Source organism: Pongo abelii, chromosome 9 (assembly GCF_028885655.2).
Source record: "Pongo abelii isolate AG06213 chromosome 9, NHGRI_mPonAbe1-v2.0_pri, whole genome shotgun sequence".
NCBI classification, from domain to species: Eukaryota; Metazoa; Chordata; class Mammalia; order Primates; family Hominidae; genus Pongo; species Pongo abelii.
The window spans coordinates 20,248,676-20,264,443 of record NC_071994.2 but is presented as its reverse complement, the minus strand read 5'-3'; the positions used below and the strand labels follow the sequence as shown (position 1 = coordinate 20,264,443).

The 15,768-nt window shown below is 48.5% G+C and overlaps 1 protein-coding gene across 3 annotated transcripts in view; it reads right to left on the bottom strand.

The window, feature by feature from the left end:
• The window catches only part of LRP4 (LDL receptor related protein 4), a 61,617-nt gene that overhangs the window by 16,991 nt on the left and 28,858 nt on the right, over positions 1-15,768 (bottom strand). For all 3 annotated transcript variants that reach the window (XR_002916749.3, XM_024255407.3, XM_024255408.3), the window contains 14 exons: positions 13,653-13,861; positions 13,419-13,500; positions 11,213-11,318; positions 9,036-9,237; positions 6,493-6,682; positions 6,274-6,405; positions 4,570-4,710; positions 4,115-4,201; positions 3,837-4,008; positions 3,170-3,332; positions 2,822-3,047; positions 2,166-2,469; positions 739-957; positions 464-598 (listed from right to left, as the gene is read on the bottom strand). Coding sequence is in view for 2 of the 3 variants with exons in the window: in XM_024255407.3 (XP_024111175.2) it covers positions 464-598; positions 739-957; positions 2,166-2,469; positions 2,822-3,047; positions 3,170-3,332; positions 3,837-4,008; positions 4,115-4,201; positions 4,570-4,710; positions 6,274-6,405; positions 6,493-6,682; positions 9,036-9,237; positions 11,213-11,318; positions 13,419-13,500; positions 13,653-13,861 (2,368 nt within the window). In the remaining variant the exon portion in view is untranslated. The remainder of the gene's footprint in view (positions 1-463; positions 599-738; positions 958-2,165; positions 2,470-2,821; positions 3,048-3,169; positions 3,333-3,836; positions 4,009-4,114; positions 4,202-4,569; positions 4,711-6,273; positions 6,406-6,492; positions 6,683-9,035; positions 9,238-11,212; positions 11,319-13,418; positions 13,501-13,652; positions 13,862-15,768) is intronic.

Sequence of the window (15,768 nt, the reverse complement as noted above, 5' to 3'; positions counted from 1 at the left end):
GAGAGGCTGAGGTGAGAAGATGGCTTGAGCCAAGGAGGTTCAGGCTGCAGAGAGCTGTGACTGTGCCACTGCACTCCAGCCTGGGCAACAGAGCAAGATGCTGTCTCAACAACAATAAAGTTCCAGAGCCTGAAGGGATCAGGATTTGTTATATTATAACAAATATAAGAATCAGCCCTTAAATGAGTAGGGGTGTGAGACCTGTGGTCCAGCCAGAAGACATGCTCTGCCAAAGGCACTCAAATTAGGAACATGTAAACCAGCCAAACAAAACCCACATAAGTGTTAAGGGCTGGATTTAGCAATCGCTGCTCTAAGAATACATTCCCTCATCCTTCTCAATGCTTCCTCTTCCCCACATACCAAGAAGCTTTCTATCTTTTCATTTTTCCAACATTAATCTCAACCATTCTCTCTTCTGCCCACCCGATTTCCAGGAGGCTGTTTGATGCAAGACTCCCACCTGCGGGTATCATAGTCCAGAGTAAGGCCATTGGGCCAACCCAGGTCTGTGTTGATGAGGACCTTCCGCTCAGAACCATCCAAGTTTGCCCGTTCGATCTTGGCAATGTGGCCCCAGTCTGTCCAGAAGAGGTACCTGAGACACAACAGTGCCATCATCATCAAGGCATGGGAAGACAGCACCCAGAGGTTGAGAGAACACAGAGGATCCACTAACACCATCTTTCCACCCAGCCCTTCTTCCCTGGATCTGTCTTCTGCTGGCCATAAACTTACCCCTTCCTGGGGAAAACAGCAATGGCCCGGGGCTCATCCAGGCTATTGTTGATCAACACTTTGCGGCAGGAACCATCCAGCCTGGACGCCTCAATGGTATTTCGACCTGTGTCTGTCCAGTACAGGTTCCTGGCCACCCAGTCCACTGCCAGCCCGTCAGTAGTCTTCAGCCCTCGCCCGATCACTGTCTCCATGTTGCTGCCGTTCAAGTCTGCTCGCCTTGGGGAGAGCCCGGTGTTGGATGAGCAACCAGATTGACCCAGAATAGAATAGACCTCCTTAAACCCATGTTCCCATAACTGGACCCCACTGAACTGTAAGCTCCACAGGGATAGAGACCAGGTATCTATGAGTACATTCCTCAGCACCCAGCATGATAGATGCTCAATAAAATAATTGCAGAATGAATGAACCAGTTCTTAGGAGGACACAGTATTTCCTGCTAACTGGAAATAGTGGCGGTTGCCAGGGGATGTCTTGCTAGAAGACAAGTTTATCATTCCCCACATGTCTTTGGGAAGAGACAAGGATTGCTAGGTGGTGAGGATAAGAAATGCAGATTTGTCAAAACCTACCTGTGCATTTTTTAAAAGTTAAAAACAATTTTAAATACAAGTAGATATGAAGTTTCATTATGTTGCCTAGGCTGGTCTTGAACTCCTGGGCTCAAGCAATCTTCCCGCCTTGGCCCAAAGTGCTGGGATTATAGGTGCGAGCTACCACGCCAGACCCTAACTGTGCACTTTTGCAGAGGCCCTATGGGCAGGAGGGAACTCTACCTCAGAATGGGGAGCATGTCACTGTCACGTAGGGGACTTCCCTAAACTGCATATGCCTACCTGTCCCCAGCTTGAGATTCTAATACATCCCTTGGGGAGAGCAAAGGGGAATGTTCCCTGTTCCTCCATATGAGAATCTCTGCCGTGGTAAACCACTCTTACTGGTGGCAGGACATCATATTCCTAAGCTGTGTTAGGGCCACAAATTTAAAGAATAAAAATAAAACAACAAAAAAATAAAAAACAACAGCTTTGTAAACCACCATAAGGCTTGGCATTTGGCTGGGGGCTCCTTTACTGCAATGCAGATACTGGTTATATGGCCTACTCATCAGTAAGTCCTAGGGGATTCTTGGAGCTCCCTCAGGGCACAATGGTAGATGTGAAAGGCTCCAGGTCCCCTGACTTTACCTGGTTTTTTTTGTTGTTGTTGTTTGTTTTACATACTAGGCTTCCATATAATCTCTAAACAAACGAAAGTTTGAAACTCTGCTCCAAGTGACAACACTACAAAGTGAACAAGTCAGGATTAAAACTCACTATCCAAAGTGCCGAATCACTCGTCCATTTAGCGGTCAGAACATAACCTCACCCATGGGCGACCAGAAGCAAATCTGTGTCCTCTGGAGGTTTCAGTGTTGCTCATACCTGATAACATCCAGGAACACATCTGTGTAATAGACCTTTCCATCCACGCTGTCATAGTCCAGGGAGATGACATTGTTGAGCTCAGGAACAGGGACGTGCACATCAGTGTGGTCACTGGTGTCCAGTGAGATACGCCGGATGGAGCCACGGCTGGAGAAGAGCAGGTAGGTCTCAGGAGACGGATCACAGGTCTTCCCATCTCCCTTCAGCTGGATGCCAGTGGGGCAGGCACAGGAGAAGCCAGAAGGCCGAGGCAAGCAGAGGTGGGAGCAGCCGCCATTTCTCGAGCCGCACTTGTTAAAACCTGGTGATGAGAAGCACAAGTATTCACACCTAGCCTGGAACATCATCTGAATCTTACAAAGGTCCCAGTTGCTTGTGGCTGACTCTTTGCTGTTCTAAGTGACAGGCTTCAGTGCCTGGCGGGGTGAGGTAGAAGGAGGGTCTGCAGGAGGATCTCCAGGAGTCCTTTGAAGGTGACAGCTGTAGTACCAGCCATATCCAGAGAGAACACAGCCCAATCTGGAAGGGAGCTTAAACAGGTCACCATCTTTCTGGCTGTAAAGGAGCTCTGTGCTCTGGATATATCTCTGATGTTGAGATGGCCCCAGAAAGTCAGAGGCTCTGACTCACAGCCCCAGCCCTCTGACTCTCACCTAGTGGCTGTGCCCGGTCCACAGCCTGGATGTCCATGAGACCTGGCAGGTTGGACCTCACGAGGATGACATTGCTGCCAGTACCCTTGTCAGCACGGTGGATGCTCCGTGTCTGCCAATCAGTCCAGTAGATATAGGAGTCGAGCAGGGTGAGGCCATATGGGTGCTGTACCGGTGACACCAATGTATGCCGATTGGCACCATTCAGGTCAGCAGCCTCAATTCGCTGCAGAGGAAGGAGAGGGTGGGGGGTGGTGATCAGCAGATTGGGAACTCTCCATGGAGATCCTAGGCAGGCCTTTCCCATCTTCCCAGGCTCCTGGGAAGCAACAGGGGCACGGCTCTCACCTCGGTGTGGGCATCGGCCCATAGCAGTTGGGAGCTGGCCTTGTCCACAGTCAGTCCATTGGGCCATCCTAGGTTATTGTTGATGAGCACCGCGCGGTCTGAGCCATCCATTCCAGACCGCTCTAACTTGGCATTCTCCCCCCAGTCTGTCCAGTACATAAACCTGAGTGAGGAAGAATATTAGCTATATTAGCTAGTTATTCCAGCAGCTACCACATACCATGAATACTTAACAGTATGTCAGATACACTTGAGTACTTACAATATGTCAGGCAAAATTTTTGCTTGACAAAATACTTTGCAAAATACTTCATGTGCATTATCTCAATCTTCATAAGGGCCATAAGGTATGTATTTTCACTACCACCTCCATTTAATAGATAGGTAAGGAAGCTGAGAATTAGAGAGGTTAAATACCGGACCCAAGTGATATAGCTAATACATGATGAAAACATTTCAATCCTGGTATTCTGATTCCAAGGCTCATGCTTTTAACTTCTACACTGTACTGTCACCCTGCGAGAAGTCACAAGAGAGTGGAAGAGCCCCAGGGAGACCACCTTGTTCCTGTGATGCAAGCTTGCTCTCCGCTACCCACCTTTACCCCATCATAACCCCAGCTGAGCTGGCCCCCCACACTACCCAGTGCGATACAGCCAGCTCTCACCCCATCTCATGGTACAGTACGATGGCCCGGGGACTGTCAAGGTTCTGCCACACCAACACTTTCCGCATGGACCCGTCCAGGTTGCCCACTTCAATCCGGTTTGTTCCCGTGTCTGTCCAGTACACTTTTCGGCCAATGGCATCCACCGCGAGCCCGTCTGTGGTCTGTAGCCCTGTGGGAAGTCAAAAGAGCACACTGGCTCCTATTTTAAAACAGATGGGCTATTTCCCCAGCCCTGTTGCCAGACAGGTGGTCCCTGGGCTGGGAGGAAGGCCCACCTGTGGTGATGATGTTCTCGTGCTGTGAGCCATCCAGATTGGCACGGCTGATCCTGTGCAGTGTGCTGTCAGACCAGTACACCTTTCCTGGAGAGGGAAAGCTTGGCTCAACCCAGACCCTCACCCCCTACAATGGGACACACACAGCTGATTCGTGTCTTGAAACACCAGAGTATGTCACAGAGCTCTGGAGCCTCTAGCAGAGGAAATCAAGGAAAACGCAGAAATATCATAGCAGGATAGCTCTTGGCAGAGAAGGAGAGAAGAGGGCCCCAAACCATGCTCTCAGAACCAAAGAGAAAGTGCTAGAGAGACAGGGACAGGGGCTATGCCCGAGGGAATAGGGAACAAACACCCTGGCTCTTGGCAGGAGACAAAGGTGGTGGGAGAGGAAGGACAGTAATTGCTGAAGGGCAGGGACAGAAGGCCAGGTGGGAAGGGACGGCCACACAGACCTTCCTGGGGGTCTACTCCAATGGCAATGGTGTTCTTCATGGTAATGTTGATTGGTACCACCACATCAGCAAAATAAGGGATGTCCAGGGAGACCATGCGAATGTCTATCCTCCTGGCGAAGATGAGGAAACTGTTCATGCCTGCCAGGTGGAGAGGAGAGAAGAGGATCACTCGAGCACAGTCATTAAATGGATTTGGAATCAGGCAAACTGAAACTCATGCCCTGTCCCTTCTAGCTTCTAGCTATGTTATTCTAGGTAAGTTATTTAAATTATTATTATTTTTTCAGACAGGGTCTTGCTGTGTCGCCCAGGCTGGAGTGCACTGGCATGATCATGGCTTACTGCAGCCTTGACCTCCTGAGCTCCAGCGATCCTTCCACCTCAGCCCCCTGAGTAGCTGGGACTACAGGCACACGCCACCATGCCCAGCTAATTTTTGTATTTTTTTGTAGAGATGCGGTTTCGTAATATTGCCCAGGCTGGTCTGAAACTCCTGGGCTCAAGCATCTGCCCACCTCAGCCTCCCAAAGTGCTGGGATTACAGGCATGAGCCACCACTCTCAGCCTAAATTATTAAGCCTCAGTTTTCTTATCTATAAAATGGGGACAATAATAGGGTGGCTGTAAGGGTTAAAAGATCATGTACATAAAGCACTTACCATTAGGTCTCACACATATTCATAAATAATGCCTCTTTATTAATATTATGAAAGTGGCTCTCTTTGAAGGACCCTTCTACCATGAAGATTAAGAAAGAGAAAAAAAGAAAGGGAATAAAGGGACCCCAGAGGGCTTTACTCACAACCTGAGAGGCACAGTTCACAGCTCCTTTCTCACTCAAATTCCCAGGGAGGTTAGAGTTCAAATGCAGCCTACCCTGCAGCATCTCCTAGGGGAGAAACCTTGACTTCCAACATCTGGGTAGCCAGGTACTGCTTCTGGGATCCTCCAATAAGGTTGTCACATAGGTTGTGCACTCACAAAAGTGGCACATCTAAGGCAGAGGGTACTGTGACATTGTAGATATCATACATTTCTGTTTTTATTATACCAATTTTGGGCAGTTAGAAGTGTCTTTTTTTTTTTTTTTTCGAGACAGAGTCTCACTCTGTCACCCAGGCTGGAGTGCAGTGGTGTGATCTCTACTCACTGCAACCTCCGCCTCCCAGGTTCAAGCGATTCTTCTGCCTTAGCCTCCCAAGTAGCTGGAATTACGTGCCACCATGCCTGGCTAATTTTTGTATTTTCAGTAGAGACAAGGTTTCACCATGTTGGCCAGGTTGGTCTTGAACTCCTGACCTCTAGTGATTTGCCTGCCTTGGCCTCCCAAAGTGCTGGGATTACAGGCATGAGCCACTGTGCCCAGCCAGAAGTGTCTTATTCCAACAAAATCAGTATATTATGACAATGTACTAAGAGATGAGAGGAAAGTATCTTGAGAAAGGAGCATCTTTATCTAATATGCATGAAGACATCATAAGAACTAGCTGGACCCTGCCTCCAGTCCTTTCTACTTGCTCTCCAGGGGCTCTCCCCAGGCCCCTCCCCTTTTCTAAAAGCTGTGAGTCTCTCCCCTGGGCCTCTAGAAGCAGCAGGACTCATGGTTTCTCAGACCACATTGGAGCCCATCTGCAAGGAAGGAAGAGAGCCATTGCCCCCTCCCAGAGAGGCTGCTTCTAGATCTGTGATGCTTTCACTCACCTGGTGAGCAGGTCTTGCCATCAGACAGCAGGTTGATGCCTGTGGGGCAGGTACAGCTGAATCCGCTTGGATTTGGGGACCTAAGACACAGGTGGCTACAGCCGCCATTCTCCATAGCACATGGTGTAGACACTGGGTAGAGAGGAGGGGATGTTCAATGGGGAGAGCTAGGGCATAGGAGGGCCACGGAGAAGCCAATGCGAGCCAAGGGCTGCTCACCTGGGGGCCGGCGGCGGTGGAAGACATGGATATCCATTAGGTTCTCCAGGTTCTCCTGCAGAGTCTCCCGGTCCAGCCCTGTCAGCCGGTCAGCGCTCTGTATACTCTTGGTCTGCCAGTCAGTCCAATAGATGCGCTCTCCATAGAGGGTCAGCCCAAATGGGTGGGGGAGCTGGCTTCCGATCAGCACCTGCCAGGGCCCCAACACTGTGTCATCTTCAACAAAGTCTGACAGTACAGAGCAGTAGCAAAGAGCTCACTGTGGACTCAGAAAGCAGCTCTCCCACTAACACCTACTGTGTGACCTCCAGTAAGAGCTACTTATAAAATCTCTCTGAGCCTTGCTCTATCAATCTGTGACTTGATCGTGCCTGGCTCTAAGGGTCGTGTGATGGTTTTATTGGAAGATGTTGGAAGTCATCTATTACTCACATCATCTCAAAGTATCTCTGCACAAATTACTTATTAAGTACAAAATTAAAAAATAGCAACTTTACAGTGGACACTACCTTAACCATACAATGGCAGTAAGTATCACAATAATGGAACAGGACAACACCTGTGTCTACTGATGAGCCACACTGAGAACTCAAGGACATGACTTCACTTAGTGTAGCATTCCTGCTGCAAATGCACACTCTGAATCCAATCACAAGGAAACATTAGATAAATCCAAGTTGAGAGATGTTATAAAAAATAACTGGCCTTTACTCTTTAAAAATGCAAATGTCCACTTTGGGAGGTCCAGGTGGGCAGATCACCTGAGGTCAGGAGTTCGAGACTAGTCTGGCCAACATGGCGAAACCCTGTCTCTACTAAAAATACAAAAATTAGCTGGGCGTGGTAGCAGGTGCCTATAATCCCAGCTACTTGGGAGGCTGAGGCAGGAGAATTGCTTGAACCCGGGAGGCAGAGGTTGCAGTGAGCTGAGATTGCGCCATTGCACTCCAGTCTGGGCGATAGAGCGAGACTCTTGTCTCAAAACAAAACAAACAAACAAAAAATGCAAATGTCAAGAAAGTTACAGAAAAGCTGAGGAAATGTTCCAGATTAGAGAGTAAAGAGACTAGATTAGCTGGGCCCAGTGGTGCACAGCTCCAGTTACTCAGGAGCCTCAGATGGGAGGATCACCTGAGCCTAGGTCAGCATGGGCAACACACCAAGACTGCAGTCTCGAAAAAAAAAAAAAAAAAAGCTATGTGTGGTGGCTCATGCCTATAAACCCAACACTTTGGGAGGTCAAGGCAGGAGGACTGCTTGAGCCTAGGAGTTCAAGACTAGCCTAGACAACAAAGTGAGACCCCCATCTCTACAAAAAAATTAAAAAATCAGCCGAGTGGCCTCAAACCCGTAGGCTCCTGAGTAGCTAGAGTGCAGTAGTAGGTGCCTATGGTCCCAGCTACGCGGGAGGATCCCTTGGGCCCAGGAGGTCGCAGTTACAGTGGGCCATGTTTGTGGCACTGCACCCCTGCCTGGGCCACAGAGTGAGTGTCTAAAAATAAATAAATTAATTAAAATTAAAAGACGTAATTACTAAACACAATGGGTGATCCTGACTGGATCCTAGATTAACAAAGAAAAAAAGTGGGGTGGGAGGAGCTATAAAGGACATCACTGAGGCAATTGGTAGTGAAATTGAGCAAGGACTATTAGACAGTAATATTGGGCTGGGCATGGTGGCTCACGCCTGTAATCCCAACACTTTGGGAGGCTGAGGCAGAACGATCGTTTGACGCCAGGAGTTTGAGACTAGCTGGGTAATACAGGAAGTCTCTACCAAAAAAAAAAAAAAAAAGAAAACTAGCCAGGTGTTATGGCTCATGCCTGTAGTCTCAGCTACTCAGGATCCTAGGAGGTCGAGGGTGCAGTGACCCAGTATTGTGCCACTGCACTCCAGCCTGGGTGACACAGCATGACCCTGCCTCTAAAAAACCAAAAAAAAAAAAAAAAGACAGTAATATTGGATCAATGTTAAATTTCCTGATTTTGATCACTGTACTGTGGTGATGTAAGACAACATCCTTGCTTTTAGGAAATGTGCACAGGAATAGTTTGGAGTCAAGGGCAGGCTGTCTCCACTCTAATTTCAGACAGTTCCAAAAAATAATAGTGAGTGTGTACAGAAACAGAATGATAAAGCAAATGTGGCAAAATTTTATTTATTCTTTTTACCTGTTCTTGCAACTTTTCTGTAAGTTTGAAATTATACCAAAACAAAAACAAAAAGAGATCAATCACGGGCCCACAGTGCAACTGGTAATTTAACAAGCATTAGTTGTGCTGGTTAACAGGAAAGTCTGTGCATTTACACCCCCAGCTCACAATCCACACAAGTCCCTAGTTTCTTTTCATCATCAACCAGCAGCCCTTTCCCACCCCTGCCCCCAAGCTCGGGACAGCACCCACAGCCTCAGAGAAACAGCACATGCCCCATGCTGGTCCCATAACCTCCAGATCCCCTTATCTCCGATCAGCTGCCAGCCGAAAAGTACTGTCCTGGAGGCTGTCAAGGCTGTGGGAAGATGTTTTAGTGCCACCCTTACCTTCCTCTTACTGCCATCTAGTCCAGCAAATTCAATTGTCTTCATGCCAGCATCAGCCCAGTATAGCCGCTGGGACCCGTAATCAATAGCTAACCCATTAGGCCAGGTCAGATTAGAAGAGATAATGACTTGGCGGCCCGAGGCATCCATGCCAGCTCGTTCAATCTTGGGGCTCGCACCCCAGTCAGTCCAATACATGTACCTGGGCAAAGGCAAGGCAAGGGAGGTCTTACAAGCTAGTTAACATCCAGCAGGGACTCAGAGTACCTAGGATTTCAGGGTTTCTGCCTGAAGCAGCTGCCTCAGCCTCCTGCTTCAGTGTCCAGCCCAGCCCTGGGCTCAGCGCTATCTCTGAATGCCCTGTCTTCTATCACTATCAAAAGGTACAGAGTCTTAATAAAAGCAGAGTGCACAGCTTAAGCAAAACTCCTCAAATAAAGTGTACACGAGAATAAAGAAAGAGGAGGGGTGAAAATGAATAAGAAACATTTCCTTGGCCAGGCACCATGGTTCATGCCTATAATCTCAGCACTTTGGGAGGCTGAGTTGAGAGTATCACTTGAGCCCAGAAGTTTGAGACCAGCCTGGGCAACATAGTAGGATCCCATCTCTACCAAAAAAAAAAACAAAAAAAAACAAAGGGCCAGATATGGTGGTGCACATCTGTGGTCCCAGCTACTTGAGAGGCTGAGATAGGAGGATCATTTGAATCCAGGAGGTCAAGGCTGCAGTGAGCCATGACTGGGCCACTGCACTCCAGCCTGGGCAATGAGTGAGACTGTTTCAAAAAAAAAAAAAAAAAACAAAAAGAGAAATGTTTCTTGACTAGATGGGTTAAATAAGTTAACAGAACTCTATAAAACCAGTAAGAACAACATAGGCCAGGTGCAGTGGCTCACACCTGTAATCCCAACACTTTGGGAGGCTGAAGCAGGACGATTGCTTTAGCCCAGAAGTTTGACACCAGCCTAGACAACATAGCAAGACCCCATCTCTACAAAAAAAACTGTAAAAATTAGCTAGGCATTGTGGTCTGTGCCTGCAGTCCCAGCTACTTGGGAGGCTGAGGCAGGAGGATTGCTTGAGCCCAGGAGGTTGAGGCTGCAGTGAGCCATGATTTGCACCACTGCACTCCATCCTGGGCCACAGAGCAAGACCTGTCTCAAAACAAACAAACAACAACAACAAAAACAAGGTAGATCTATACACTCAAGTGGAAAGATACACAAGATATAAGGGCAAGCAGAAAAAAAGCCACAAAAAGTATGCTATTTTTGTAAAACCAAAACCATCACCAACAACAAATGTTTACATACATTTAGAAGAAAACCTGGAAAAAAAATATCCTAAACTGTTAACTTATTGCTGGAGAGTGAGATCGCAGGGAATTTTTACTTTCTACAGATTTAAATTTTTTTAACAATGAGTTACTTTTATAAGTAAACCAACAATAAAAAAAGATAAGGAAAGAAAGAATTGAAAAGTTTCCTTGTCCACAGAAAATACAAAGTTGTTCACCAGCTGTTGGGAACAAGCCCCCCAAAATCTGGCCATAAACTGGCCCCCAAAACTGGCCATAAGCAAAATCTCTGCAGCACTGTGACATGTTCATGATGGCCATAACACCACGCTGGAAGGTTGCGGGTTTACCGGAATGAGGACAAGGAACACCTGGCTTGCCCAGGGCGGAAAACCGCTTAAAGGCATTCTTACGCCACAAACAATAGCACGAGCTATCTGTGCCTTAAGGACATGCTCCTGCTGCATTTAACTAGCCCAATCTATTTCTTTAATTTGGCCCACCCCTCCGTTTCCCATAACAGATACTTTTAGTTAATATCTATAGAAACAATGCTAATGACTGGCTTGCTGTTAATAAATATGTGGGTAAATCTCTGTTGGGGGCTCTCAGCTCTGAAGGCTGTGAGACCCCTGATTTCCCACTTCACACCTCTATAGTTCTGTGTGTGTGTGTCTTTAATTCCTCTAGCGCCACTGGGTTAGGGTCTCCCCAACAGAGCTGGTCTCGGCAACCAGCCTCTGGTTTCTACAGCTGCTCTTGCTTCCTTGGCCATATCCATAAGATCTGGTCACTCTTCCTAATCTTTAGACTCCTCTCTGGAGCTCAGATCTTGGGAGGGGTGGATGGAGCTCATTCCGAAGGGGCAGCCACTCACCCGCCCATGGGTTCCACCACGATGTCCCGAGGACGATCAAGGTTCTCCCAGATGAGTACTGTTCTCATGCTGCCATCTGTGTTGGCTACTTCAATCCGGTCTGTACCTACCAAGAAGGGATACAGAGATTAATTCTAGTCTTGTTCATTCACCCTCTTACCTTCCATGGCCAACACAAGAGCCTGGTATGTGCCAGCAAAGCACAGAGTAGGGGCTCAAAAGATATTTTATGACAGATGCACAATGGAAATTTAGTGACTTGAACTGTAAGAAGAAATTCAAGGATGTGATCAGTTGGATTTCTTGAAAGAGCAACACTTCCCAAACATAGGCAACTATAATCTAAGGTGATGAGTCTCAAACTTTAGTGTGCATAAGAATCAGGAGAGCTTGTTAAAACACAGATTTCTGAACTTAACACCCAAAGATTTTTTTTTAAAATAAAAATATTCGGCCAGGCGTGGTGGCTCACGCCTGTAATCCCAGCACTTTGAGAGGCCGAGGCAGGTGGATCACGAGGTCAGGAGTTCAATACCAGCCTGACCAACATGGTAAAACCCCGTCTCTACTAAAAATACAAAAATTGGCCGGGCACAGTGGCTCACACCTGTAATCCCAGCACTTTGGGAGGCCGAGGCGGGTGGATCACGAGGTCAGGAGATCGAGACCATCCTGGCTAACATGGTGAAACCCCATCTCTACTAAAAAATACAAAAAATTAGCTGGGCATCGTGGTGGGCGCCTATAGTCCCAGCTACTCGGGGGGCTGAGGCAGGAGAATGGTGTGAACCTGGGAGGCAGAGCTTGCAGCGAGCCAAGATCGTGCCACTGCACTCCAGCCTGGGGGACAGAGTGAGACTCCATCTCAAAAAAAAAAAAAAAAAATTAGCTGGGTGTGCTGGTGCACGCCTGTAATTCCAGCTACTCGGGAGGCTGAGGCAGAAGAATCCTTTGAACCCAGGGAGGTGGAGGTTGCAGTGAGCTGAGATTGCGCCGCTGCACTCCAGCCTGGGCAGCAGAGTGAGACTCCGTCTCAAAATTTAAAAAAGAAAAAAAAATTCTAGTCCATTTCATGCTCACTAACCCCCAAAGATTCTGATTCAGTAAGTCTTGTCTTTTGTTTTTTGGAGGCAGGGTCTTGCTCCGTTGCCTAGATTGGCATGCAGTGGTGTGATCATGGCTCATTGCAGCCTTGAACTCCCAGGTTCAAGCAATCCTCCCACTTCAGCCTCCCAAGTAGCTGGGACTACAGGCATGTGCCATTACACCAGGCTAATTAAAAAAAAAAAATTGGGGATGTGTGTGGGGGTCTTGTTACATTTCTCAGGCTGATTTTGAACTCCTAAGCTCAACAGATCTTGCCTCGGTCCCCCAAAGCGCTAGGATTATAGATGTGAGCCACCATGCCCAGCCCTGATTCAGTAAGTCTAGGGTGGGGCCCAAGAATCTGCATGTCCAACAACTTCCCAGATGATGCTGATGCTGCCACGCAGAGGAGGCAAAGTTGTCATCAGCCTCCGTGGTCCAGCAACCACACTCTGAGTAGCACTTGTTCAGGGTATCCCCTTGCCTCCCAAACCCACCTGGCTAATTAAAAATGCCTGATTTGGCCAGGTGCAGTGGCTCACACCTGTAATCCCAGCACTTTGTGAGGCTAAGGCGGGTGGATCACCAGGTCAGGAGATCAAGACCATCCTGGCCAACATGGTGAAACCCCGTCTCTACTAAAATACAAAAACTTAGCCGGGCATGGTGGTGCACGCCTGTAGTCCCAGCTACTCGGGAGGCTGAGGCAGGAGAAAATGGCGTGAACCCAGGAGGCAGAGCTTGCAGTGAGCCGAGATTGCACCACTGCACTCCAGCCTGGCGACAGAGCAAGACTCCGCCTCAAAAAAAAAAAAAAAGCCTGATTTACCCAGAAAGTGATGGAAAGAAAACAAGGCATAGGTTCATGATCTGAAATGCCTTAAAACACTCCCCAGCATCAGCTACACAGCAGAAGCAGCTGCCACAATGTGAGCTTCTCATGTGGGAGCTTCTCACTTCGGCTCTGCAGCAGCCCTCCCGCTTCTGACCTATCAAGGACTTCAAGTGAAGACAGAAGTGGTCCAGGAGGGTCACTGGGCTCCTTCTATCGGAGGCCAGGGTTTTATTAAACAAGAGGAATCCCAGGGAGCCAGGCAGGCCACAGCTCCCCTGTGCATACCTGCATCTGTCCAGTACAGTTTGTTGGTGACCCAATCAATGGCCAGGCCAGCTGGGCTCTCCAAACTGGTATCCACTACCACCTGGGCAGGAAGCAAAGCTGTATCACCAACTGTACTTCCACTCTAGTTCTGGAGCCCAAACTCCACGAGTTCTCAAGGTTGGCAAAGGTATGGGAAGCCCTTCCCTGGAGAGGGCAGATTCCACCCTTCAATCTCCCCACGCTGGGCCCTACCTCCTGTCCTGTTCCATCCCACTTGGCCCTGCTGATGGTATCAGTGCTGACATCTGTCCAGTACACGTGGTCATCCCGGGAGTCCCAGTCAAGGGCCACAGCACTGCGCACATCAGCCAGTGGGATGACATCATCAGACAGGTCCTCTGTGTCAAAGCTGATTCGACGGATGTCCATCCTTCGGGCAAAAAGCAGGAACTTGTCAAGACCTGATCAAAGGCCGAAAGGGGTCTTCTTTTAATGCTCTAAATCCAAGAACAGTGACAGACACAGACGCTCACCTGCGTGACATCTGGTTCAATCACACTTCCTGGGATCTGGTGCCCTTTGCCCCCTATGCTTTATACCTCAGGCTCCTTTTAAGCACTGCCATGCTAGCAGAATCAGACTTCTAAATTAAATGGAAACAGACTCTACCAAGGTCCCAGAAGTGCATGTTGTTTAAGCATCTGTCGGCTTCATCTCAACTTTTCTCTCTTCTTACTTTTCTCCACCTCTTCTGGGGCCCTGGCTTGCCCACTGCCAACCCCTGACCCCTACTTCTCTGATGTTCATGACTGTGTCGGGGCTCCTGCCCCTCCACTCTGTCACCTGGATCCCTTCCTCTTGCTCTCCTCTTCACAACTTTAAGCCAGTAGCTTAAGCTGAGCACTTTCCTTGCCAGGCACTGTGCTTGGCGCTTTTTTGGTCTCACACCAAGCCTCTGTCGTGTGTTATTCTTTTTCCCATTTTCTAGACGAGCAACCCTGAGGCTAACAGAGATCAAGAAACTTGCCCAGGATCCCATGGCTACAAAGCACCAGAGCTGGGACTCAGGTCTGACTCCAGAGAAAGAGCTCTGGCCACTCCTCTACGTAGTTTACTTCTAGCCAGCTCTTCTCCATCCTCTGCCTTTCCTCTGGTCAGTCTGAATACTTTCTCAGTAGACTTTTCTATCCAGAAAGGCACTTCCTGACTAATGTTGCCAAATGTCTTCTTCCTAGGGCTGGGAAATCCTTAAGGGGAAGCTGGCAGGGGACAGGGGGCTTTACTTCTTGCATCTCACTAAGATAACAGGGGAAGTGCTAGGCACGAAAGAATGCAAGAGGAAAGGGCCGGGCATGGTGGCTCACGCCTGTAATCCAAGCACTTTGAGGGGCTGAGCTGGGGTCATTGCTTGGGCTCAGGAGTTTGAGACCAGCCTGAGCAACATAGTGGAACCCTGTCTCTACTAAAAATACAAAATTCACTGGGCACGGTGGCTCACGCCTGTAATCCCAGCACTTTGGGAGGCTGAGGTGGACAGATCACGAGGTCAGGAGTTTGAGACCAGCCTGGCCAACATAGTGAAATCCCATCTCTACTAAAAATACAAAAATTAGCCAGGCATGGTGGCAGGTGCCTGTAATCTCAGCTACTTGGGAGCCTGAGGCAGAAGAATCGCTTGAACTGGGGAGATGGAGGTTACAATGAGCCGAGATCATGCAGCCACACTCCAGCCTGGGTGACAGAGAGAGACTCTGTCTCAAAAACAAACAAAACAAACAAACAAACAAAAAACCCCACAGAATTCGCCAGGTGTGAGAGTATATGCCTGTAGTCCCAGCTACTTAGAGGGCTGGGGCAGGAGGCTTGCTTAAGTCCAGGAAGTCGAAGCTGCAGTGAGCACTGTTTACACCACTGCACTCCAGCCTAGGTGACAGAGCAAGGCCCTGTCGCAAAAAAAAAAAAAAAAAAAAAAAAAAAAAGGCCAGGGGCGGTGGCTTATGCCTATAATCCCAACACTTTGGGAGGCAGGTCACGAGGTCAGGAGTTCAAGACCAGCCTGACCAACATGGTGAAACCCCATCTCTACTAAAAATACAAAAATTAGCTGGGTGTGGTAGTGCATGCTTGTAATCCCCGCTACTCAGGAGGCTGAGGCACTTGAACCTGGGAGGCGGACAAAAAAAAAAATGCCAGGCACAGTGGCTCATGCCTGTAATCCCAGCACTTTGGGAGGCTGAGGCGGGTGGATCACCTGAGGTTGGGAGTTCAAGACCAGCCAGACCAACATGGAGAAACCCTGTCTCTACTAAAAATACAAAATTAGCCAGGTGTGGTGGCACATGCTTGTAATCCCAGCTACTCAGGAGGC